At 36.1% G+C, this 27,329-nt stretch overlaps 1 protein-coding gene across 5 annotated transcripts in view; it reads right to left on the bottom strand.

Annotated features, from left to right (window-relative positions):
- ASCC3 (activating signal cointegrator 1 complex subunit 3) overlaps nt 1-27,329 on the bottom strand; it is a 284,849-nt gene that overhangs the window by 219,041 nt on the left and 38,479 nt on the right. For all 5 annotated transcript variants that reach the window (XM_080586451.1, XM_080586455.1, XM_080586454.1 and 2 more), the window contains exons 5-8: nt 18,434-18,554; nt 15,557-15,764; nt 14,666-14,807; nt 13,976-14,101 (exon numbers count right to left, since the gene is read on the bottom strand). In XM_080586451.1, coding sequence (XP_080442577.1) covers nt 13,976-14,101; nt 14,666-14,807; nt 15,557-15,764; nt 18,434-18,554 — 597 coding nt within the window. The remainder of the gene's footprint in view (nt 1-13,975; nt 14,102-14,665; nt 14,808-15,556; nt 15,765-18,433; nt 18,555-27,329) is intronic.

Raw genomic sequence — 27,329 nt, 5'->3', positions numbered from 1 at the left:
GAAGTGGCTCCTCTATCCCAAAACCTTTTAAAAACATTTAAAAACTATTTGGTGAATTCTAGCAGAATCCCTTGGCTGACAATCTCAGTTCCATTTCCATTGCTGAAAGACGTGGGACATTCATATCCTACATAAGAGATTTCACGTTTCAAGGTCAGCACTGAAATTTGTGCTGATTAAAGACAAATATTAAAATCAAACTAAAAATTGTTTAAAATATTTTCAGTGAGAGCTAAGCTTTTAAATGTTATAGCATAATCACAATTAGCATAGGTTCTTCCCTCATCTTTGAAAGTTCTCACTTTGAAATTACATTTCTTAAAAAATAATTTTGGTCTTCAGTGTAATTTTAAATAGAATTTAAAATGCTATTCTGTATTTTTCGTTAAATCGAAGACTGATTACTCCCAAGAACCAACGTGTCTTCTTTCAGGTATGCCATCAAAGTAAAACAGACTACTGCTTTCTTCTTCCACGCTCATACTAGGACTTTTCATTGAGAAATGGCTATACACTAACAGCACACATCAGAAGCACATTATTTACTGCCTAGTCTTAATTACTGAAGTGACTAAAAACACTTTGAGATGTTTTCATTAAAAACTTTACAGATCTCTGGATGTGCTTTTTTACAAAAAAAAAGTCGCTATATTTAGTTAATGAGACATAAATGTACCACTCTAAAGAATGAAAAATGAACATTTAATAAGTTGCTTTCTCAATTTAATTATTTCACTTATTATTCTAATTTAATGAGGTCAACAAACATAACAGCTGCAACGTCAGCAGGTAAGTATAATTGGATTTCAAATATTACAGTGATTAAGTATAAGTGGAAAAAAATGCTGTAAACCAGAATGTTGGATTTCTTTGAGATACATGCAGTTAAATTGCAGTAGAAAATGTGCATCCAAAATGCTTCTTGAATTTTTCATGGTGATTTTTTTTTACTATACAAAATTTAAAACACAAATAAGTCACTGAATTTACAATCAGTCCAACATCACAACTGGCATCCTAAATCTTGCCTTCTTTTGATAGTAAGTTTAAACCTACTATCTTTAGGAGAACAGCGTGACAGCATGACATTATTATATATTTCTAAAATACAGATATCTTCCAGTGTTGTTTTCCTATTAAAAATCCTACTTAATTCAATCCTATTTTATGCATACCAGGATATTATAACTGTTCATGTGGAAGCCGGTTCTGGATAATATTTTCAAACTATTTACTTTAGTTTTCCCTTAACATATAAACTATTTCTTCCTAATGATGCTTAAGAAAGAAGACAAAAACTAAAGGACTACTCTGAAGGGTAATTATAGGTGAAACTAGTAATATCTTTCACCCATGAAATAAAAATGGGAGAATGGAAAAAGAAAATATTCCTGGAGGAATAAATATTGGTGTCATAATCTTTCTACAACTCAATTTTGTTCTTAATTTTAGATAATTTCACACTACTGCTAACCAAGAAGGGAGTACTCTTTTACCATATAAATGTTAAATGACTTTTTTTCTGAATTGTACTGGAGAAGACTTCAAGCACAATCAGTCCTTTTTTTTTTTTTCCTAAAAGAATACAGCAATCTTATTCTCACAAATCCCAAAGAAATCAGCAGCACTCCCAGAAGTTGTTCTACTTGATCTACTGTGTGAAAACAACAGGTAGTTGAGGGAAGCTGAACTCGTGTGGTAAAGTCATCACCGTGTGGGAACAAGCAAAGTTCAAGCATCAAAAGAAAAGAAATACAATGCTTTAAATATATATATATTTGGGAAATATCTCTAGCGACTTCTGATTCTTAAAAAAAACAACACAAAAGTGTGTAGGCGGGTGTATTACCATCCTCAACAAATCAAATAAGCTGCAATGAATCAAGAAATACACATTCTCGTAACTCCCCCTCTTGAGATCTCTCGAAATAAGCCACACAAAAACTGGAAACCTGCTCTTCAGTAGCATAACCTCTTCCGTAACCTCTTCCATACTGTCTCCATCCTTTAGTAAGCACAGTGTAGCTGAGACTTTTGGTGCCATATCTGTTTTTTTTTTTTTTTTTTTTTTTTTTTTTTTTTTTTTTACTAAAAAAAGACATGCAATAGTAGTTCAATGAGGACCTTCCACAGACTCCTATTGAACTCTTCTGCACATTTTTTTCTTTTTCTTTTTTATTTTTTTAGTTATTCAAAATTACTTTCATTGGTTGAATCTTTACACAAATTAAAATATTGACAGGTAAAAGTAGACACTTTGATTACTTCTAGCTACAGGCATATGCATCTATTCCCACAGTGGCTCACAGCAGGTGTTCTTCAGCAGCTGGTGCCCTTTACTGGTTTGCCTTTGTAAGTGTTCCCATCAGATTTTCAACAATTTCAGGAGGTAGCACTCGGTAACATACACACACTTGGCAGCCGTGCAGAAAATGAAAATGGCTTAATGTTTTCTTCAAGTCAGACTGTCAATTTTACTTCATGTTAATATTAAAAAGTGCATTTGTCTATTCACATTTGTTATTAGCATGTAAGGGACAAGAACAACCAAAAACCCAATTAACTGCAAGAATATGCAAGACTCACTGTGAGAGTTGCATAATAAATAACATTTTTCAGCAAATTTTGCATAGTAATTCATACACAGACATACGAGTTTAAAGGACTAAAAGAAATTAAATTCTTTATATTCACTAATATAAATAATGCTCAGTATTATCCTTTGACCCATATTGTCAATGAATTATTCTTGTCTTTGAAATTGTCCTATGAAGTGATAACTTGGATTTTACACAGCTGCTTACATTAAAGAAAGTTGCACATTATTAGTACTTAGAACAAGCAGAATATCTGTAAATGAGAATATCTGTTTAAGTTTCAGTTACAACTTCACTAATGAAAGAACATTTGAAAATGCTATTTTAAATTCATGAGGATTTTTTCTGCCTGTACTTATGCTAAACAGTTTTTTTTCCTTTATGTTTTCATTAATGTCAAGCCTTTGAAATTAAAAACATGCTTAAAAACACACAGAGCATGTTTATTAGTTTTTCATAGCATCCTACCTTGTTCAGGTAACACAATTGCCAAACTTCTCCTAAGATGTTAAGAGGCTCTTTGACAAAGGAAACCTTCAGTCAGTCTCATTTCAAAAGAATCAAACATTCACCATGTCAGACCAAAACAAAAAAAACTCCTGTGAGCCTATCAAGACATTGTACGGAGGGAACACTGTTTAGGAGTAAGAAAAAGGTTGTACTGCAAGTTATTTTTTTTAATCAGGGAGACACTGTACAATCTGAAAATGTGGATGCAAATGGATGTCTACAACATCCACACGCTCGGTCTATCAAGGGTGTGTCCAAGATCATAGAACCCAAAGCCCTGAGCATGGCAGCAGCCATGCAGCCAGTCATTCACTGCATCCATTCATCCCCTTCTTGGGTCCCAACCTTCAGCTGCGAAGATAGAGGAGAATACTACCTGCACTCCCAACCCCTTCAACATCTTTCTAAGGGACAAAGTCCCTTGTGTTATTTCCAAGTCTCCTTTTCACAGCCTCATTCGACCTTACAGGAAAAAGTAGGAATTGTTGGTAGTTCTCTGGCTTTACCAGGCTTGGTAGCCTCTTCGCGATACCACAAATGCAGATCCCAGCACAAAGCATCCACTTTATGTTCATTCTTCCTCATCCCAAAAGAGATGAACTTTGGCATTACTTCAACAATGGTGGACTGACACAGATAGTTTTAGTATGTATGGTCTGCTGCTCCATGGAAAGCTGTTTTTTGTGCTTCATAAGATCTGACAAGATGATACGTCAGTTCTTGTCCCTCCCCAATTACTCACAATCTTCCTCTCTTTTCTGCATCCCACATACATCTCTATAAGGGACACAGATTTTTTTTTGCCTACCTACTCATCTCCTTTTTTATATACAGGTCTTTTTTTCTACTGAAAAATAAAAAACCTAGAACTCTGTGGAGCTGAGGGAGATAGAGGAGGAGGATATATAAAATAGTGCCAGTGGTGACAAGTCTGGTAAAAAGCATCTTTAACTTCAAAAATCACCTATGGATTAATAGGAAATACGTATATACACACACACACCATGTGGGTTGTATGTGTTGCATATATACACATAATAAATATATAAATTTTATGTATGGTTGCTTTTGTTTTTATACATCTATGATAATCTCAGACTGAGAATTGAAGAAACATCACGGATTATGATAAAGATGCCAGTCATGCCACACTTACCTAATGCAGTGATGTTTCAGAACAGTTTCAATTTTCTTATCCTGCATTAACAGACAGGTTCTCTCAAAGATTACAATAGCATCAAAGGTATCTGTATGCCAAGTCAAAAATCACAGTTTTCGAATGTTAACAGTATACTACAATCCTTACTGACAGGTACCACAGAATTCCAAAATACTTTAAAAATAATTGCAAATTACAAAATACAGTGTTCTAGAGGAACCTCATGAAATGGCTAAGAAATGAACACATCCAATATTTCACTCAGCTCTTACAAGCTAGCACACACACGAGATATATCAGAATAAGCAAAAAAAAAGTTGTTTTTTTGCTAAAACTCGTAACAAAGTCAATTTTTCTTGATTTCGTATTCTTAGAAAGCCTTGATATTACTATCCCAGTTATTATCCTAGTTATTAAACACTTTCCTTTCTTCTGTTTTACTATCATTACCCTAAAAAAGAAAATTGTTATCCTCAGCCAACATCTTTTGAGATAATTCATTCTTTTCTCCCTCCTAAGCATTAATAGCATTAAGCTATTATTCTGATGTTTTAGGAAACCTACTTTATATATTGTGATACAGATTTCAGAAATGCAAAAATACCCTCATTTCAGGAGACAAATATAGGGAGAACCATGTTTATTATGGCAGTCTCAGATTATCAGACAAAATCTTCCATCTGTAAAATATTTATCAATTACATATTTGTATTTGATTATATATCTACTTCTTTTCTAATCTTTCGTTACAATGTTAGTTTTCAACTTCTCTAACTCATGGCTGTTGGCAAGTATTTGTAATTACTCATCCTTCCAGGCTTTGCTCCCAAGAACTGTGCATTGCTGGAACTGTGCACATGCCATGTTAAATCAATAAATTAAGAAAATCACATTTCATTCCAGAATTATTTCAAAGTTGTACTACAGCATTCAAAGTCTTGCTATCTCTGTACCGTATATGTATTTATGTATTTCAGATATAATCTCAAGTCTACTTCAGTCTTTTTTTTTAAATATTTAAATAAATTTTGTTTTAAAATGTGTTACTTAAAATAAATCAGATTAATAATCTGGAAGGCAATAAAATCAGTGATTCTGTTGACCAAAAAAGAGCATCCTATTAGAAAGAGACCTTTTAAACTAACAGAAAAGTTTTACTAATCCAGAAAAATAGACTTTAATATTATAAATGATGTCATAGTATTTCTATAACGTGAGAATATTTTTGAAAATATTTTTTTCAAATATTTGTCATGATGGGCAGATGTTTTCTATTGCTGAAAGGAAAAGAACTATTAGCATTCAGGAAATCCTATAGTGATATCTAAAATCTGGAAGGTACAGTCAAGTGAAGCACATTTTTAAAAACGATTACATTCTATGAGCTGAATTCAAGTATAGTGAGTGTCTTCCAGTCGTGAATTAGTGGCCAGCCACTTGACACTGTTGAAAAGTCAGAAGTCACAATGCAACCTCTAGAGCCCTGTTCTGCCTTTCTCCAGCTTTGGATTACAAACAACTTTTGAGACCAGAATTCCACTTTACAGGTTGTATGTCATGGCAACAGATCTTTTTTGGTGATGAAGTAATGAACTACTTCTAGTAAGAAACAGGACTTTCCTGATGCAAAAGATGATAATTTTACACAATACAGACCACAGACTGCTGGTTCGGCATGAAGCACGTCTTTTTATGTGCTTTCAGGCACAGAAATCATACTTTCTCAGACAATATAAACAGAACAATGCATAGAAGCCTCAGATAACCTGAAGTTAGATATTCATACAATTTGACACAGAAACTGTAAATACTGACATTGGAATTCTAAAGTATGAATTCTAATAAGTATTCTAAAATATTAATTAAATCATATCCTGAATAAAATGAAGCCAGAAGGCCTTAAGATTAATGTACGTGTATAATCTTAACTGCAATATTCTTGTTAACCTGTTATTGCACATTTAACCTCCCTAGAATCCTCACTCATGAAAGGTGAAGACAGACAACAATTCCTAATATACATTACCAGCTCTTTAAAACATTGTAGCAAGACCTACATTTTTTTTCTTAAGTTGGGACTAATAATTATGGAACTTGTAAGCTTTCTTCAGAGCAATTTTTAAGTATACTTTCATTGGATAACTAACAAAATGTCAATAAAACTAGAAATATTTGAAAAAAACTGTCCAACCGGCAATTGCTATTTGAAAAATATGGAAATGAAATATACTCTGATATCAGCTTTGGAATAAATGGTCAAACATTCTGGATGTGAAAAATGTAATTTTGAAAAATGTAATTTATGCAAAGAACTTCTGTACTTCTATTCAATAGGCTTGCTTGTATAACTCAAAAAGCAAGAAAACATTACAGAAAAAGGGAATATTGATTTTGTAATAATTCCTTCACATAATGCAGAGGAAAAAAAAAAACTTATTTAGACCATTAAGTAGTGTTAGTAAAAGGAAATGGCTACAGCATGAAACAAAGAAATAAATCCTACACTGAATACCCACTTTAGGTAAAACCCTGAAGTCATTTTTCACCAACAGTAATTTGTTAGATACAAGATTGTGAAAACAGGTTTAACAGGAACTCTGCCTGACCTGAGTTTATGACTTTAGAGGTACATTTATTTGGCAAAAAGGCTGGTATGAGAACACCTTTATAGTAAGTACAAAAATATATTTCAGTAATAGTCAAGCTGCATGTCAAGCACCCAAAGCTAATAAATCTACGCTTGCACTTAGTCAATTTTTTTTAAGTTCTTGTTATTGAAACAACCCAGCTAACATGCCCTTTTTGTAAGTAATAGTACTGTAATTCCTCAGATTTAACTGGTGTGACCGACTAGCTACTTAAAAGCCGCATGCGCTCATACTATGGTGAAAACACAGCTCTCCAAATACCAGTAAATGCCAAGAATAATAGTTATCTACAAATTGAGTTGGGGGTGGAATTTACTGCCTTGCGGTTAAGCAAGAACACTTCCTTCCCTTGCATGACTCTTCTAGCAGGACGTGTGGTGCCCCACTGCCATTGACGACACCGGAGATGCTCCTGAGCAGCAGTGCGGCATCCTCCATGCAAAGCACTAGTTGCTGCTCCCCACTCAACACGGGTAGGAAAGAAAGAAAATGAGATGACACCCATGGAGTTGTTAGACTGTGGCAGGAGGTGAAGCAGCACAGACTATAGTGTAGAAAAGTAGGGGTATCAAAACTGTTGCTATTGCCAGCAGTTTATGACAGATGATATCTTATACTTTATGGCTGCTAAATTGTGAAAGGTTGGCCACTTGATCTCATATTTGCAGTACATAAAGGAATTAAGTAGGAATGGTAGCTGCAAGAATTTGGATTTTTGCCAGTTTCAATCATGAGTTTCATTTTAGCATCTCTATTCTAGCCATAAGGTTTCAGATAATAGTTTGCCAAACCTAAATATACTGCATTGATACAAATATGTTATTTCTTCATTCTAGAGTGCAGCTGAAGATATATCCTGATTACACTGCCAAACCTATAAATAAGAGCTTCCTATTAAGGCCTGTGCTAGTTCAAGTCATGGTTTCTCCCTTTAGTGTTGGTCCAGTTTCGCCATTCTGCCTTATATTTGTACCAAAAAAAAAAATATATAAGTCTACAAATTGGTTAAAATGGATTTGTTAGAATTGTTATTTAGAGGAATACATTTCTGGTCTTCTCAGCCTATGTTTATGCCAACCTAAGTGAGTAACAAAAATGCAAATAATGTAAAATAATACTTAAAACATTTAAAATGTTACTTCAGCTTACATGATCCATAGGCTTAGCTTTTGGCAAGAAGTTCAAAACATAAATGAAGTCCTTATTATGAACTCAGTTCTAACCTTAAGGACTGTGAGGATTAAATTTAACACACCATTTTGCAGCGTGCATGTTACATAGCCAAAGATTGCACCCAAACTGCTGACAATATAACCAAAATCACATAACTGAAGAGAAATATATATCATACCTAAAATTACTCTTGTGCAAATGAAAACATACAGACTAAAAAGAAACGAAGCTCCTATGAGACAAAAATTCTTGCATAAAGATTCAGTTGAAAGTGAAATATTTTTCAAAGATCTAGCTCATTTTAGATGATTCTTAGACTAATTCTTACCTTTTCCTTTTTGAAAGGAAACTTAAAGGTAAATTAAACATTTTGATAAGTTAGCTTAATTACCAGCATTATGTTATGTCTACACCTCAAGGTCTCTCTGAGTTTTGGTTTTTTTTTGTCTCTTAAAAGACAGAGATGACATACAGAGTAACCAAGTAACAGAATTTTCACGTGCTAGGTAATCTGAATATTAAGTTGAATGTTGTTTTTTTTGTTTCCTCTCTTTAGCCTCTACACCACCAACTGCCACCTCTGCTACCCACTTGAATTCTTATGCTACTATCAGCTACACTGTCTAAACATACTAACTTTGTGAAATGCACGCACTCTGCCACACAGTGAAGTTTCTGTCAGTATGTTTCCAGATCCACGCTTGCCAACATATCTAATAGACATCATTAGGTACTAAATTTTATTTTATATTGCCACTTTTCTTCTCATGTAGTTTCTTATTGGTCATACTTCAGAGTCAGGTTTAGTTCTTTCCAGTCCTTTGGGAAAATAGATGCAGTTCAGGTTTTTAACCTCGAATGAGTGGAGGTACCACTGGAAATTTTCGAATCAAGAAGTAGTATTCTTTATAATATCAAGAGCATATAACCTAGACTGCGTTAGGTATAACCATCTGACGTTGTTGGGCCTGTATTGGACTTGGTGATCTTATGGGTCTTTTCCAACCTAAATCATAGAATCATTCAGGTTGGAAAACACCTCTAAGATCATCAAGTCCAACTGTTAAAAACCAGCACTTCCAAGTCTACCACTGAACAATGTCCCTTAAGCACTACATCTACACATCTTCTGAATAACTCCAGAGATGGTGACTCAGCCACTTCCCTGGGCAGCCAATCCTTTCCGGTGAAGAATTTTTTACTAATATCCAACTTAAACCTCCCTGGCACAACTTGAGGCATTTCCTCTTGTCCTATCACTTGTTACTTGGGAGAAGAGAGTGACCCCCACTCTGCTACAACCTCCTTTGAGACAGTTCTACAGAACGGTAAGGTCTCCCCTGAGCCTCCTTTTCTCTAGTCTAAATAACCCCAGTTCCCTCAGCCACTCCTCATAGGACTTGTGTTCCAGGCCCTTCACCAGCTTCATTGACTTTCTCTGGACAAGCTCCAGCACCTCGATGTCTTTCTTGTAGTGAGGGGCCCAAAACTGCACACAGTACTCGAGGTGTGGCCTCACCAGAGCTGAGTACAGAGGGCCAATCACTTCCCTAGTCCTGCTCCTGCTGGCTACACTATTTCTGATACAGGCCAGTATGCTATTGGCCCTCTACACGCTTGGGCAAAGGAGTAAACAAGTCAAGAAGAGTCCAGAAGGTGGCACAACAAATTTCCTTACAGTACAAAATCTGTACTATTCTGTGGTTGAAACAATTGCTAGTATGTCATACAAATGTTCCTAAAGTTTCATAGGTGGCACACATTTAAATGGAAAGGAGGAAGCTCAGAAAAGAAATTGCCTAATAATTTTTTCACTATAACAGCAGTATAAAATCCTTTTTCCTTGCTGGAGTTCAAGAAGCATATGGACAAGGCTCTCAGAAATATGGTTTGATTTTTTTGGATCCTGTGTGGAGCCAGGAGTTGGACTCAATCTGTGTGGGTCCCTTCCAACTTGGAATATTCTATGGTTCTATGGTCTTCTGTAGTGCAAAACCATTTTTACTGTTGTCACCTTATCATAGCTTGTCAAAATGAAGAAAAGAAAGCTGGACCTTACAGAAGAAAGCATACAGCAAATAAAGATTACCATTGGTAATCTTCTACCATTATCGTGTAGAGGAAGTGTCTCCAGAGAGGTTACCAGCAGTATATAACAGCTGGCCTCTTCCCACCAGGTTGAAATCACACAGCTTAGGAGCTCTGCAAGGACTCCCACGCACGCTACGTTTAATCCCAATCTACTCCCTCCTGAGCTCTGCCTCTGTGGAAGATAAGAACCTCAGGGCTTAAGCCTGAAAGTCAATCAGTTGTACTTTTCAAGTAACAGTTTTAAAGCGATCTATTTTCTGAACTTAAAAAGATAATTTTAAAAGAAGAAACACCTTAGAAGCCAAAATTCTTTGTTTCTTTAAATACCTAGACAAAAACATCCTGGTACTCGAGGCAAAAGGAAAGAATCATCTGGAGCATCAGCGTGGATGCAGCCAGAACAGTCAAATGGCAAGGCAAGAAACTCACAAAAAATGTAACAGAAATGGGACCGTTGAAACAGAGAACAGATGAAAACAGAAAGAAAAACCTCAAAGGAAGAAAAATATTTATCATTTTTGAATACATCAAGATTTCTCCGTAAATCAACAAGTACCTGGACAGCTTTGTGATAAATATACTTGTAAGAGATGCAATAGCTGGTTTAGCTGCTTTATGCTTTTTTTCTCCCTCCCCTGGAGAACATTATTATTATGGGCTGCATGTACATTGACTTGTTAAACACTTTGATCACAGAATGAATACCTTAATCTGTATGTTTGGACCATCTCAATGGCTTTCATAAAAAATGTAGTAACAATGTCATCTCACAATAGTAACAGCAAAACTCCCAGCTTCCTCATGATGTCTTTAGATACCGCTACAAACTATTTACAGTTACATGTACTGTCACCAAGCTTTCCTGCCCATCTGTTTTTACTTTACATAATCTTGCAAACATACCAATACAGAGAAATGATAATTATCTTACCAGCTCTTATATATACTACATAGAGAAGGCTAAACAAGTTTATTTTGCTGATTTTGATTAACGCTATTTCACCAAAAAGAATAAACAATATTGACAGAAAAATTTCTTGCCCTCTAAATTGACTCGAGTTTATCAGCAAAAATTTTAAGCACCAAAATTTTAAGAGATGAAAGATCTAAAATAGACGTATAGAAAAATAACTTTTGCCTTAACCAATCTATCTTAATGCACACATTAGAAATTTCAGTTGCTTTACCTAGTTAAGAAAAAGGTGTTGTTCAATAAGATTCAAGTCTAAGAGTCCCACTCAAAGAAACAGGAATATGAAAAGTAGGGGTTGGGGGGGTGGATTAAATACACAAGTATTCATACATTAAAGATTGTCATTGCTGTTGACACCTTGTTTCCTGTAAATAGGAAGCATATGGAAGAGTAAAGATTTAAAGACTGCTTCTATTTCAAAATGTCACTTTAAAACTGAGAAGTATACCTCTTGATGATACATAGCCTACAGAAGAGATTAAATATTTATGAAATTTGTATAATTGATGCATTCTACCTTTATTTTAAACACCGTAAATGTAAATATCTGTAAATCATCTCTATCGGAAATTTTTCTATCTGAACGACATTTTTCTGAGAAGTGATTGTCTCCTGAAACATTAGTATTTCTGGCAAAACTACAGATTAATAGGTAATATTTAGCTCTGTGCTTAGGGGAAAGACATTTCATTGCAAAAAGCTGTCATGCTGAAAGTTGTCATATAAAATGTCACATTTTACAGCTACAGTGGCTCAACTTTTCTATCTAGTTAAGCTGTCAGTCACTTCATAAACATGACAGTAGGTACTGTCACCCAAGCACAAAAGAATAGATTCAGATTCTAAAATTAAACTGTCTTCTGTTTTAAAAGAGTTAAATCTTTATGTAAGACAAACTTTACTAGAAACCCCCAAAAAGTTCTCTGGATAACCATATTAAATTTATATTCTCATATCCTGTTTGTTCACAGGGAAAAAAAGTAGAACATTTTTCCATGTTGTATGTGGCTGAAGAGCTAAGAAACATAAAGCCTTCTTCACACGCGCATATGACTTGCTCTTTACGTTCCCCTTGAAATCAATAGCAAATTTACCATTCATCAACAGATTTGACATATACAACGAGGAGCAAGCACGTAGATATGATAGAGTACTTCAAGTTCTCAACTGTGAATACTAACTGCAGATTTAGTGCTAGTTGCTTCTTCCCTCACTTCAGCTTTTTCACCATTTAAAAATGAATAAACTTTAAAATGTTAATCTTTGTTTCACTTGCATTTTTTCTCACTGCTCTTCATTTTCAATCATTAAAGTTTTACTAATAATAATTTACCACCTTCTGCTATTCCAGAGCACCATTCCAGGTTTTGCACCCCACACAGTATACGGCACCGTAACTCAATACCTTGCACCAGTATCATCCAGTCCTAAGGACTGCAGAAGAGCGCTGTGCTGTCACCAGCCAATCTTCAGAAGTCAAGATACAGAACCCCAGGCTCACTCCTCCATGTGGTCTCCAGAAAAAGAACAGAATGGCCATAATAGCTTTTATAACATTATTGAGGATTTGGATGAGGGAACTGAGTGCACCATCAGTAAGTATGCAGATGACACCAAGTTAGGGGGTAGCATCCATCTGCCGGAGGGTAGGAAGGACCTGCAGAGGGACCTGGACAGGATGGGTCGATGGACAGAGGCTAATGGGATGAAGTTCAACATGGCTAAGTGCTGGGTCCTACAGTTTGGTCACAACCACCCCAGGCAGCACTACAGGCTTGGGGCAGAGTGGCTCAAAAGCTGTGCAGAGGAAAAGGATCTGGGGGTGCTGATGGATGCTCACCTGAACATGAGCCAGAAGTGTGCCCACACAGCCAAGAAGGCCAACAGCATCCTGTCTTGTATCAGGAATAGTGTAGCCAGCAGGACTAGGGAGGTGATCGTCCCCCTGTACTCTGCTCTGGTGAGGCTGCACCTCAAGTACTGTTTTCAGTTTTGCGCCCTTCACTAAAGAAAGACATCAAGGCCCTGAAGCATTTCCAGAGAAGGGCTACAAAGCTGGTGATGGGTCTGAAACACAAGTCCCATGAGGAGCGGCTGAGGGAACTGCGGTTGTTTAGTCTGGAGAAGAGGAGGCTCAGTGGAGACCTTGTTGCTCTCTACAGCTACCTGAAAGGAAGGTGTGGGGAGCTGGGGGTCGACCTCCTCTCACAGATAACTAGCAATAGGACAAGAGGAAATGGCCTCAAGTTGCACCAGGAAAGGTTCAGGTTGGAAATTACGAAACATTTCTTCTCAGAAAATGTGGTCAGGCATTGGAACAGGTTGCCTAGGGAGGTGGTAGAGTCACCGTCCCTGGGGGTGTTTACCAAAAGGCTGGATGTGGTACTTAGGGATATGGTTTAGTGGGTGATATGGGTGGTAGGGGAATGGTAGGGGAATGGTTGGACCAGATGATCTTGGAGGTCTTTTCCAACGTTGGTGATTCTATGATTATCTTCTTTTCTTTATTTATTTATATTATTTTTTTAAAGAACATTTCAGCGATCCAGCTCACAGCTCAAAACCATAAGTAGCTGAATAGGTAATGCCAAAGGAACTGAGAACTGCAGTTCATAAAGTAGTAATTTAGAGGAGGAATTTCTTTGATCAGAGTCATCATGAACAGAATTTTATCACTAAAATAACATCCCCCAACAAATTAGAAGTGAAGAAATTAACTGGCTCTATTTGCACATCACAAATCACATTAGTACATATTATTCATTTAAATTTTTGTAACAGCAAAGTAAAAACTAATTTAATATCTCTAAAATGGTTTACTCACCTCATCTAAGTCTTTAATGTAAACAATTTTCTCTTCGATACCAATAGGCATTGGTTCACTATGGGGGATCTTCACCTCTTCATACATTTTGTTGTTTTCTCTCTGAACTGCCTCTGGTAAGAACACCTAAAATAGTATTACAGGAAAATTAATTGAAAATATGAAAACAGAAAGTTTCATTACTTTATAGCCCACTTGAAGCAATGGTTCATCACTTTCCTTCATAAAAATGAATCCCAAATAAAAACAATTCTCCCTGATTCATTTTATAGATAGCACAGAGCCCCCTAAATGGAAAATAATCAGTTTTACTACTCAGAAAATGGTTTCCAAAAGACAAAAAAAAAACCAAACAGATAACTCCACTTTATTAAATTTCAAAAGCCATTAAGTCTAGAATTTCATAAAGCATTCATTTTATTAAAGTCAAATTCGATGTTCTCCAAAAGATAGAAGGACAAAAACAGTATTTTAATCACTTAACTGACCCTAGAAATAAATACATTAGTTGAGAGTGAGATATTTTGTTTTAAATTTGACCCTAGAAGAAACAATGTGAACAATTAAAACTCTCTGTAAAGAAGCACCGCTTCATGCACAGAACTCCAATTAGTAGGAGAATCTCCAAGGGAACAAAGGGAAATCTGCTGCACATTACTCACTGGAATAGTTGTATTGCTGAAGACGTACCTTTGCACCCCCGATGAATGCTGATGTTTTCATAGCTTCAGCTCGGGAATCGTAAACATGTGGATAATGAATTCTTTCAAAGTCCATCTCTCTCTGTCTACCTAGGACAGGCATACTTCGAGCATTCAAAAGTGCTAGTTCCCTACAAGCAGAAAAATAGCTGCAATAATTCTACCAATTGTAAGCAGCCATCACAAAAACTGGACATAGTATTAAAGTCAGAGCAAAAGTTGGAGAAATGTAAGGAAAATAGCAGTTTATAAAATGATTAACAAAAGAATTTTACTGTGTTATTCACTGGCATCAGTTAAACTAAGTCCTTATAGCAAACAACATAGATAAAAATCAATCCAACCAGTGCAAGGCTTTCCTAATGGAATTTTGCCTCTTTTTACGCAATACAGCAACATGCATTCACAGTTAAATACCAGTCCCACTATATTCTTCTCAATATGAAATGCAACACCTTATTTGCTCCTTATTCTCTCCCTCCCTTATTCCTCCCACTACCTTTAGCTGACAACATGGAAAATAGCACCCGTTAATCTGTAGAGGAAAAAAAGAAAGATAGTTCTGCTAGATTTAGTACAGACTTCATAAATCTTAAGCAAGTAGTATGCACACAGGAACTAAGAAAGATAGCCTACTTCTCTAATCTGCATCTCCAGCCCACATAGATGAGACCAAGAAGATTCTCATTAAGCAGATCACTGCTTTCTTTCCCTGAAAATTAGGTTTTCATATTAAAAAAAAAATCTACACTTGTAATAAAACGTGACCTGAAGTCATAATCATCTAATCTCCAAAGCAAACTAAAAGAAAATAAACGTTTATGATATGTTGAAGTAGCAATTACAACACAAGCATTTTTCAACTTTTGGCATTTATTACCTTTGCATTCGCAGCTCTTTGGGATCAAAGCACATTAGTCCTTCGCCAGAACCTTCTCCATCTTCCCCAGCTTGTTTTTCTTTTCTGGCATTTCGTTTTTCTTCACGACGATATTGTTTCATCAACAGCTTTTCTTGTTCAGACTGAATTGTAACTTGACAGCCATAATTGGGTTTAGCATTTTCTCCGATAAACTTCCTGCACTGTTCTGCAACATGAAAACAGGTATGCATCTCCATAAGTACTGGATTCTATCCTTTTTATTCCCCAGTTTTCTCTAATATATGTATTAGGCAGATTATGCAGAAGTTGGCCTCAAGAAACTAAAAGTAACAGCTCTTAAAGGCAGGACATTTAAAGTCATCACACAACAAAAATTCTTTATACCAAAGTAAGAGGGGGAGTACTGCAAACTAGCAGTTAGAGGAGGGGCTATCTTCGGGGGATTTACAATAACTTCATCAACACTGGAAAAGCTTCTTTTCTGTTCTCTTACATGAATACACTAGTAAGTAAAAAGGCTGTGAAAAATAGATTAAATAAGTTCTTTCTTTTTAAACAGCTTCTTCCCATAACAATTACTGTATATTTACTAGATAACATGACTGTATTGAAAGCATACCAACAGTTTAATTTCCTTAAACAAGTGAGAAAAGTAATCTTATTCTGTACAACCACAGGCTCCTTCCTTTTATGTGGATAAGCAGCAGGATTGAAAAACAACAACAACCACCACCACCAGAACTACAGAAGAGTTACAATACACAACAAATCCAGGGCAGCTGGGAACCTGATAAAGTCCAGTCACATTTGCCTTTCCTAGACCATTAGTGCTCTTTACTGCAGATTGAAAACAAAGACACAACTAAATCTTTTATATGCAACGGGGTAGACAGATTGTTTGTTTTTAACTTTATTGGCATTTTTAAACCTCTACTTTCAAAATTCAGCAAACAGATAAGCAAAAAGAAGCTTATGTGGGTTTAACCATTATATAATTAATTATGTTTCAAATGTATTTTTTCAGTCTAGCCCTGAACCTGAAAATTGGAAACTTCTTTTTCTCAAATCTTCTGAACAATTTGTGCCACTTAATTTTTAACCTACTGTAACAGTGAAACTCTTACAGCATGCACACTAAATAAAGTGACTATAATTTGTCAATTATTGAAAAAATAAACTAATAAACTGACAAAATGTCCACAGTAATACTATCACATTTGTAGTTTTAATTCTCTATCATTGTCAAAGGGAAAAACAAATTTAGGTAGGAAATTGTGTCCATTAATTCAGACCAAACGTATTAGGACAAAGAACTGCTACTTGATTTGTCTGATAAACACAGCAATCACCTTTATGGCTGTAGAATTAAATTCTATAATAACAGTCAAATAATAAAGCATTCTACAAATGTTCAGTATATGTATAGTTCCTTATCTTGCGCTTATTTTCTCAAAAGACAAATAACTCAAAGTTACCATACAACTAAATTCGTCCAGACACGAATGATTCCCTACCCAAATGCAATTCTGGAAAGCTAAAACTTCAGTCCCCATGAGGAATATCACTTTGATCGACTTAAAAGGAAAAAGCCTTACTAAAATGATTAAACTGAACTTGGGGCAGAGCATCTTCAGTCTTGGAGAAGATACTCAAATATCACTGACTTCTATGCTACAGTGAAAGAAGAGCTGTCATCAGTAAAAAAGGAAAAAAAAAAGGAAAAATAAATAAAAAAACAAACATAAAACCAGTAACGTTCTCCTACTGAAAAGCACAGTATTGAAAATATTCTTCCTCTATATTCTAGCATAATTTTTTACTGATGGCATGCTGAAGAATAAATTCATAATAGCTTTCAAAATACTGCTTCTACTAAATGAGAAGAAAATGTTGCACATTGAAGAAAAAACAATCGTTTGGTTTCCAGTGCATATATTTTAATCTTTTTCTTTTGGTTATATGAGAAAGTAAAAAAAACAACAACAACAACAAAACTTGTTATACTGATAGTTTCTGCTTTGAAATCAGTAGCAGATAAAACTAATGATGGCTCTGATGACTTTAGATCAACCATCAGCACAGCAGAAGCTGAACTTCCAAACACTTGAGTAAATAACATTTTAAAACAGACATATTAAGTATGGTTTGCTTGCATTTAAAAAGTATTGTGAGGATACCTAAGTCCAGCAATATCAGCTCTAACCAACTTTTTCTAACTCCATGAGTTGTAAACACACAATGGGCTGTATGGTGTTATGTATATGCAAGATTTATTCCACGTTGCAACCTATCACAATCAGATGTATTTTTTGTAAGGGAATAAAGTAGGAACACTTGTTTTTAAGCAGCAATTTGTAAAACAGATTTTAAAACTATTACTCCGTGTATGCAATGTATCTTATTAAAAAAAAAAAAAGTATAAAACCTGACCCCCCTTTATTCCTCTCACTTATCAATCTTTCAGTTTATTTTTTTTTTCCTCCCAGAAGAAGTGGTTGTTACTGTGCTTTTTCTCACTAAGACATACGTTTGATGTTAACACTGAAACAGAAAGTGGCATAACAGATGAGGAATATCTCACGATGAAGTTATTTCAATGGTAATCGATTGAAATAAATACAAATACTAACACATTTATTTAAAAATTACACATGCACATATACAGTTGAAAAGTAAATATGCAATATGCATTAATTTCCTTTTTGTAACCAAGCCACAATTTATTTATTTACACTAGTTTAAGCACCCTCTATCACCACCAATTTTTTTGGCTTTCTTTTTAAATGTGCATAGCCAGTACTGGTTGAAATATAACTGAACAGTTAGAAAACTAAGTTTTATCTGATTTGGAATAACAATTTTGCACTCACATACCTTGCAGGGTCTGGAACTTGTTATCATTTGTACAAGTCAAAGATTTTTCCACAATCAGAGATCTGTTCTGTAGGAGCTTCTCTATAAGTTCAAAACCTTCAGGGCCTAGTAGTTCGAATAACTACAAAGAAAAGAAAGTCCTAAGTCATTGTCCAAATTAGCACAAAATTACAAATAGGACTACAATATTTCCATCCTTGGTAATAGCATATCTGTTAACAACAAGTTTAAAGAATTTCAAATCTGAGTAATTCAGCCCAAGAGGTGTCATTGCTAGCATTTATCCAGATTCTATGTTATTAAAAGGGAAAAGTACTGAAAGTTTTCAGTAGGAAAGATTTAAACACTGTGAATTTTGTCTGTTAAATAAAGCATTTCTTTTTGAGATTCTTGTATAAAATTTAATTCTTCTCAAGACCAAAGTTTACTTTTTTTTTTAACAGTTACTTACATAAACTCTGCTACAAATTTTTTCTGCCATAATATAACCAGATAAATCAAGAGAACTGGTGCTTTCTTATAGATGTCAGATAAATAGTAAGTTATTTCCATTCCAGTGAGTAAGAGAAATCGCCTACTGCATTTTCTCATTAATATCCTACAAAAAAGGTGATAGATGTGGAAGAGAACAGGATTTGAGGAAACAATAAAGAGGAGCACTTCCTGTTCATCTTACCCGTAATTATTTTGGCAAAATTCAATGCAGTACAGCAGAGCAGCAAGCTACTCAGAAACCGTTCTTGATTTCTAACATTTTTTCCCCCTCATTTTTTCATTTTCTAAAAAGGCAAATAGGACAATTTCTCCTTAGTGCTCTCGAAGTTTGCTTCTAGAAGTATTCATTCAACTTCAGGTATCAGGTAAGAATACTTGTTATGGTGTGTTTTCATGTAAAGTTCTGTGAATGCGTAAAACTTTGCCACTGCAGGATTCAAATATTTCTGTTGCAACTATGAAAAGGAGAGTTCTCTTACTATAGTGTATTTAATTTGCCAGCCCCTTAGTAGGGAGTTTTGCTGCGGTTGTCTCTGCCCACTGGGCAGTAGCATTATGATGCTTATATTTGCAAAATCCATAGAACGGTTTGGGTTGGAAGGGGCCATAAAGATCATTGAGTTCCAACCCCCTGCCACGGGCAGGGACCCTTCCCACTAGACCAGGTTGCTCAACGCCTCATTCAGCCTGGCCTTGAACACCTCGAAGGATGGGGCATCCACAGCTTCTCTGGGCAACCTGTGATAGTGCTTTACCATCCTCTGAGTGAAGAACTTCCTCCTACCATCTAATCTAAATCTTTTAGTTTAAAATTGTTCCTCCTTGTCCTATCACTATCTGCTTGTGTAAATTTCAAACAGTGTGAAAGGCATCAGAATAGTGATCCCTTTTTTCAGGCCAATCTGTACTTCATAAAGTAAACTTGCATTTAATAAATAATACAAAAGAAGTAAAAAGTGTTACTCCTTAACCCCCGGGGTTTCTGAGAAAAACATAAGGTGTGTCAATTAGTTCAGTGATGTCAGCATTTGCAGAGACCACGAAACATAAACTTTTGCATTTCTTTTCTTAAAGACAAATTGACAGCAAATTGGAGAAGCAATCTGGGTAAAAAAAGAATGCAATAAATGTGGACAAACAGAAAATCCTACACTCAAATAAGAGTAGCAAACTGCAAAACTACAGGACAGTAAACTGCTGGCTAGACATTAATTTTGTTGACAAGGATCTCAGGCTATAATGGATTTCTTTTTACCCAGCCTTCTCTAACAATCATCATTAATTCTTGTCTTTTGCATAGCTGTTCACTGTCACTTTACTGCCACATTTTAAGCCAATATTATCTAAAGATATAAGATGACTTTGTTGAAGGCAGCACACACGGTGTATACATATTCAGACTTACAGTGTTGCCAAAACAAAGACAAAAGGAACAAGGCAATTGACACTTTATTCCTAAAACATCCACTGTACACTTTCAGCTCTGCAAAGGACTCCAAAGCATCACTCTCACTAGAAGCAAGCTAGGCAAGGTTCAGTCAGAAAAGATGGGTTTTGATTGGGGTATAGATGACAGTTTTAGAACAGGAAAATATCTTTCCATTCCTGTTTTCCCAGTGTACTCTCAATCAAAAAACATCCATATCAAATCTATTTCAACTGATCAGAACAGTAGAGTTGTACAAAAAAAGCAGTAAAGTTACATGACATTCTATGTCTGTGCCAGAGGCAGACACTACCATAAGACAGCATCTCTCACTTAATCCCTAGTCAGCTAAGGGCTTGAGGGAGGAGCACCATGGTGAAAAGATAACATCCTAGTCTCCAGACAGCCTGCCAAAGAGAACCAAATGTATGGTATTACACACAACAGGCTCATGCAGTGTGAGTCACTCCGTTTTGCCTTCTTGATTCATGGACAGAGCGTAGTATTAATTTGCTACTAGCAGTTTGAGAACTGCGTGCAGAATCCAAGTAACCATGCTGCTGTCTGAAAAAGGAGGCGGCTATGAGAACATTTTAAACAGCTAACACGGAGTGAGCTCATTGTTCAAGACAGAGAAGTGAAACAGTACAGAAGACCAGCAACAATGACCTCTTCTCACCGACAAGTTGTCTCCCAAACCCACTGTAAGGCTGCCAGAGATCACGGGTGGAAAACAACCATTGAGAGACAAACCAAGACATAAACGTAAGTGCCAGAAAATTGAGAATAAGTTAAACTGCAAGACCTGTCGCCATCTACCACGGATGGCAGAAATGGTGACACTGGCAGAAAAAGATGGCAAAGAGCAGAAAAAAAAACACCTTGAAGACTTCTCTGTAAAACCTATATTTTATTCATCAACAGATTTATCCAGAATCCCATCTTTTCAAAGTGCAGTTCTTTATCTTCTCATATGCTTAGGCTTTCAAGAACATATAAGGGTCCATTCACAAGGCTTTCTACCATTTCAGAAACACTTTTGATGTTTTCTGGAATCTTTAAACCTAATTCCTAAAGCAATACACTAATTAAAAAACAACCTGAACTTCCGTGATGATAGACACCGTTAATGATCTAAACAGCAACCAGACCCTAAGGTAACTTAAGAAAACTGATTTATGAGCTGGAGAGAAAACACCACTCCTTCTTGGGATCCAACTTCAATCAAGAGAATGCAGTCTGGCATCTTCAGACAAAGCACAAAATTTGCCTTCCTTTTTAATAGTCACACTACTCAGATAACTCTGATCGAAGTCTAAAGAGTAAATATGAGCTTTAAAAAACATACAGTTTATCATATTCAAAAGAGAAAGAGTTGTCAAAGTTTGTACAAAGTAACCACCTCACTGCTGCTATCAATCTTACACTGGAAAGCACTTACACTTCACAGCAACAGGTTGACTATATAAATCAGAGAGCGGGAAAGAGAAAATTAGGATTGTGTTGATTGAAAACTGGCTTCTATCTAGTAGGAGTAAAGAAGCCCCACAGCACAGAAAGCAACTGATCGAGAAACAAAGTGGCCTTCTTCTGCCAGAACACTTCTTTTTGACAGTAATTTTATCTTTTGATGGTATAAATTGAAATTATTGACAAAGATTGGAATGGCTGAAGAGGCTGTTAAAGAGCAAAATCCACAACACCTCCAGTACTTACTGAATGCTAACACAGTCCCAAGCAGTGCAGTTCAGTCTTAAGTCTGGCCGTTCAGCTGGGGGCATAGTGCTGAAGTGAGCACTTACAATAGTTGCTTTGCAATGTTGATTTACAAAATACAAGCGTAGTACTTTTCACAGGAGGCTGCAGCATTTTCTAACACACAGGTCGGCCTTCCTCATGATGCTATTCAGGGTGACTGCCCTGCAACCGCGCTGAATAAGTCCATACAGAATCAACCACCACAAGTAGCAGCCAAAGAAAAATAAAGCAACAATTTCTGTAAAATGGAAAGCTTAAGAAAGCTGTGAATCCTATCTACTGTTAAGCCTCTCAAAGTGATAAAGCACCTACCCCTGACCAACTACATTGATCCTCTGGACAAATACCTAGCGTAAGCTGCACAGAAATTCCTAATATTCACTATAGAAAATAAAAACTTCCCCACAGTTTCTTTTAAACCATAAAACCTATATAATTTCCAAGAAAAGCATTGCTACTAACACATTCTCCTTTCCGCATTTCATTAACACATTTATTCACAGCATTTTGTTATCTTCTCTCAGTAATGTTACTTAGCAATATTTAATTCCTGATACAATCTAATTTTACAGCAAAAACACTTCTTATTCATTCCATTTGTAGTACTTAAATAAAGGATCATTACTCTTGTTCTCCAGGCCTTCCCACGTTCACTCATCCATGCTCTCAGCATATGGTCCTTTCAACACACAATATAGCAGCAATATTTGTATTTATGACTTTTTTTTTTTTTTTTAACATAATGAACATTACCACATATAAGCTGAATACTGTTTTTTCCTCTGTGGTCTCCAGCACAAAAAAACTCACATTCTGTGATCCGAAATTAAAAATGAATATTTTCTGCTCAGCTGTAAACTACCAGCTGCTATGTGATCAGCCACCAAAGATAGCAGGAGACAGGTACCTTACTTAGAGGTCTAAAAAGACAAAGAGCTGAAAATGTTAAAAATAATCAAATTAGACTTAACTTTTCATAACTCACTGGTTTTTAGACATCTTAATTAAAAAAAATAAATGCTAGAACTTAATGGAAAGAAAAAGAACACAAGTGATTCCAACCACAAGCTTTTCCTTAATCCCCTTCCCCCTTCCAAAATTGATGTCTGTCTGATACAATAACACTTACCCCACTCCAGTTGTAAAATTAATCCTTTTGTAGCACAAAGGAGAAACTAGAAGCACCCGCTCTGTCACTGTCACAAGGAACAGGACAGCAAACAGACAGATTATTTTCACGACTGACTGCAGCCTGCAGAGCTAGGAGAGACTCAACACATGCTTGAGCCCTGACATTTTCTCCTCTCTCTTCCTTTCTCAAGGAGGCTTGCTACCTCCCAGCTTTCCAGCTCTTCAATGCCGGGAGATACTCTCAACAAACTACAGAGACTAAGCTTTTACAGTTTTTATTAGCTTGTTTTGAAGTCCAAGAAACACGTATTCACCAAATCCTTTCATTGTTCTTTCACACATAACTGTTGCTTCCTTATGCTCTGCCCAGAACATCTTTGTGCTCAGGCATACAGGAGCAAGATAAGTGTTTACAGTGAATTTTAATATTTCAGAAAATAAATGCTGTGAAGTCTCTCCCATACAACAGGCTTATTTTATTCTTGCTGATAAAATCATTCATAGTACTGAACTTAAATTTTATCCTGAAGAAAGGAAAAAACAAGTTGCAGACCAACTGAAAAAGCTGAATATTCCTCTTGAAATCTGTTGCTTGCCTCTAAAGAGAGATTACTATTGAGAAAAGAATTTTGGATGCAATGTTTTGATTCTAGAGTAAGGGTGGAGAATAAAAGGCAAATTGAGAAATTGTGATCCACACCTAGCAATTTATGTAGCTTAAGAAGCTAATTATTACGTTTCATTCCAAAGAAAATGCTTTCAGTTAATCAAACCCAGGAGTCAGCAGGGTCATATCCACTGTAGTAGTCCACAGGATGAAATTTCTAGCATTCAAAGGCCAACTAGAAGCAATTAATCTTAGAAGGGCAGTAAAGCTGGGGACCACGTTGGTGACAGCACAGTAGTAGCTTTTAATGGAGAAATTACCGAAGTAAAAGCAAGTTCTCTGAAACATTTCCAGCTCTTTCCTAGCATCATTCTTACTTCTAATATATTCACTTCTACTACTTATCCAAAGTGTTCATTCCACGAAGGGGACAACAGAAATAAAGATGCTGCAGTTTTGAATAGCGGACACATGTTTCTGGCACTTAAGCCTGTAACCTGAATGCTGTTAATAGTTTAACATGGCTGATGGCAAAAGATTAAACAATGTGCAACACTGCAAGTTCAAAAAAAAAGTGTGTATGTATCATCTCCAACCATAGTAACTCCGACCATAGTAACTCAGCCTGATAGAAGAAAAAAAAACAAACACCTGTAAAACACCTGTGTAAGTTTGTTAGCAAAAACTAGGATGGTTCTGACAGAAGTGACATAAAATGGTATGATTCTATTGTCAGCGTAGGTGCTGGCAGGCCAGATTATATACATTATTATATATATTATTCTGGCCTGAAATGTCAATATCCAAGAGCCTGAGGGCAGGCAAAGGAATTTAGAGAATGTTCTTAGCCACCTTTTTATTAAGATATTATGAGATAAACTAGACAGCAGGCAACAGTTGGAGAGGCTGTGTGTCAATCGGCAGTTTCTTGAAAAGCAGCCAAACTATTACGTTCCTTGAAGCAGTAACAGATTGTGCCCAAAAGACAGCCCTGAATGTCTTCAATAACAAAGGTCCCACATGACTTCAGCTACTACTCAGTGACCATAAAGACACAAATGAGTGTGATATATGGTCACTCACATTTGTCTGAATGATTTTTAAATTTCATTTTATGTGCATAGCCTTAATATCTGGAAGAAAGTGTGATAAGTAATAAATCTAGGAACCAAAGGACAAGATGTGTCACACTGTATTAGAATGGTGAGACAAGGTCCCCATACTAATAATTTCTACTCAATATATGCTAGTTATACGGAAAAGGCAAGGAGACGGAGACAGCAGTCCTGCAGACAGACAGCAGTCTATCTGCCAGAGCATGGAACAAGCACGAAGCTGAACTCCAATGAGATGCACAGCATAGGAAACATCTTCCAGTCAGGCTCAGCCATAAAAAGTACAGCCTTGCTGTTGAACTCACAGTTCAGGACTCCAATAAGATGTTACTTGGAATATTACAATAGTTAATATTCACTTTGCAATTTCACAAGGCACAATTTAGAAAGGGCCTTAGAATAATCATCTCCTTACCTTGAACTTAAATATGAGGTAGAGAACTGTGAACATCACTCTTACATAAAACTATCTCCCACACAAGAGCATTTTCTTGATTGCTGCATCTTCTGTGAAGTGGGGACAAATCCTAAAAGTCTCAGAAAATATTTTGTTCTTCAAATGCAAACAGACTAGGAATGGTCCTTGTGCCCTCCTTGAGCCTCAACACTACATGGTTTTGCGGCACTAAATGAAACAGAACACAATTTGGCCAAGCAGCGCTGCTCCTACCTTTAGAGCCTAACAGCTGGCCAAGGTTACACAGCACCACCTACGCAACTAATTGCTATGCCTGCTCTTTGTGGCTTGTATCCAAATGATTTTACTTCACATTTTTCAGCCTTGCAAAAATCCTCTCAATAGCATGGTCTCAAGTTTCTTCTGTCGAGTAGTACTCAAGTGAGCTACTGAGTAACTGAAATAAATTCTTTACCTCAAAAATAATAGAGAAAACATAACATATTTCTTGGAATATAGTCCTATTGCTAAGGCTGTCTGGATAAAGTAAACTAAGAGTTTATTTTAGAATACACAGCCCAGCACGTTAATTCCACCTACATAGAAGTTATCTTCCACTCCTAGCAAGCCTTTCTACCTGGGAGACTTGCAGAGTCTGCCTCAAAGGTGAACTGTGGATGGGCACTTCCAGCCCTCTGAAGATGAGTTGCTGACAGACTACTTGCATACAGAACACATTTCTTCAACTACAAGGTTCTTAAACTGCAATACCAGGCATCACTGGGATTGAATATGACAGAACAACAAGCCTATGGGCAGGCATGCTCACAGGACAACAAGCACCTCGTCCTCAGACAGCCTCAAGCAATTAAGTGCCAGCTTCATGAGGATGAACAAAAATTTACTACTTGTCATCAGAGAGGTCTTAAATGTCTCTCCATGAAAGGAGTCAGCTTGGAATTTTTGGATTTCACCTTCAGAGGGCAATCAAAATAAAGTAAATACAAAGTTAGAAACTACAAAAAAAAAGCAGCAGCAAAATTCTAGGAATTCCCTTAAAAGAAAGGTGAAAGTTTTTGTTACTTAAAAGATAGAACAAGGCTGAGTAAGAAGCTGATGGGAAGCTTTTCATATAACACGGTCTTTGTGAGAGATCTGCAAAAATATAATAGTTTCATAACAAATTCTCACACAACACTTAACCTTCAGTTACTTTTCTAGTTAGTACATTTGCAGAGCAACAAGAACTGATGGAAATTCGGTCTTGAGCATGGGAAACATTTTTAGTCCAGCAGTACAAGTTCAAAGCATAAATAAAGGTAGAGCCAATTATTTTTTCGTAGTAGTGCCTCTCCTCAGCAAGCTGGCTGTCTATTTCTGTATTTCTTTTTCCACAGAACATGATGCAATTTCACTTCAACTATACACTTGTAGAAATGCATGAAAGAAGAATTCTAAAACGAATATTAAAACATGAAAATTAATTTCACAGCCTACAGGTACCAGGCATTAAGAGTATGAGATTTCTTTTAAATCAAACTCAAGTCTAAAGCTAAAACACTGAAACTGATCAGTTACAGGGGAAAAAGAAAGGTAATTATTTTTATCATAAAAAAAATAAAAAAAACACATTATCAGATTGATAGTATATGTCAATATGGCTAAATAGGCCTAAAACAATCTTACCTACTTAGTTTCCTGATAGTTTTTATTATAGATATCACCTTAGTGTTCTTACATCAAAAAAGATTATAATTTGTCACAGCATAATTCTAACATATTTGATGGAAAGCCTTCTCCAGCTCCTTGTGCGTCTAAAACTGCTGACTACACTTGACAAAAGCAACACCACAAAGCACCTAAGCAAATTTACATAACATTTTTAAGAGAAAGTAAATAGAGTGGGGAGATTACTACCGCTATCGGTGTTTAACATTGACTAATTAGGAACTTAAACAGATGCACTA

This window comes from Anser brachyrhynchus, assembly GCF_964034855.1.
Source record: "Anser brachyrhynchus genome assembly, chromosome: 3".
Taxonomy (NCBI): Eukaryota; Metazoa; Chordata; class Aves; order Anseriformes; family Anatidae; genus Anser; species Anser brachyrhynchus.
Note: the sequence above shows the minus strand (reverse complement) of the source record. Positions and strands in the feature narration are given on the sequence as shown.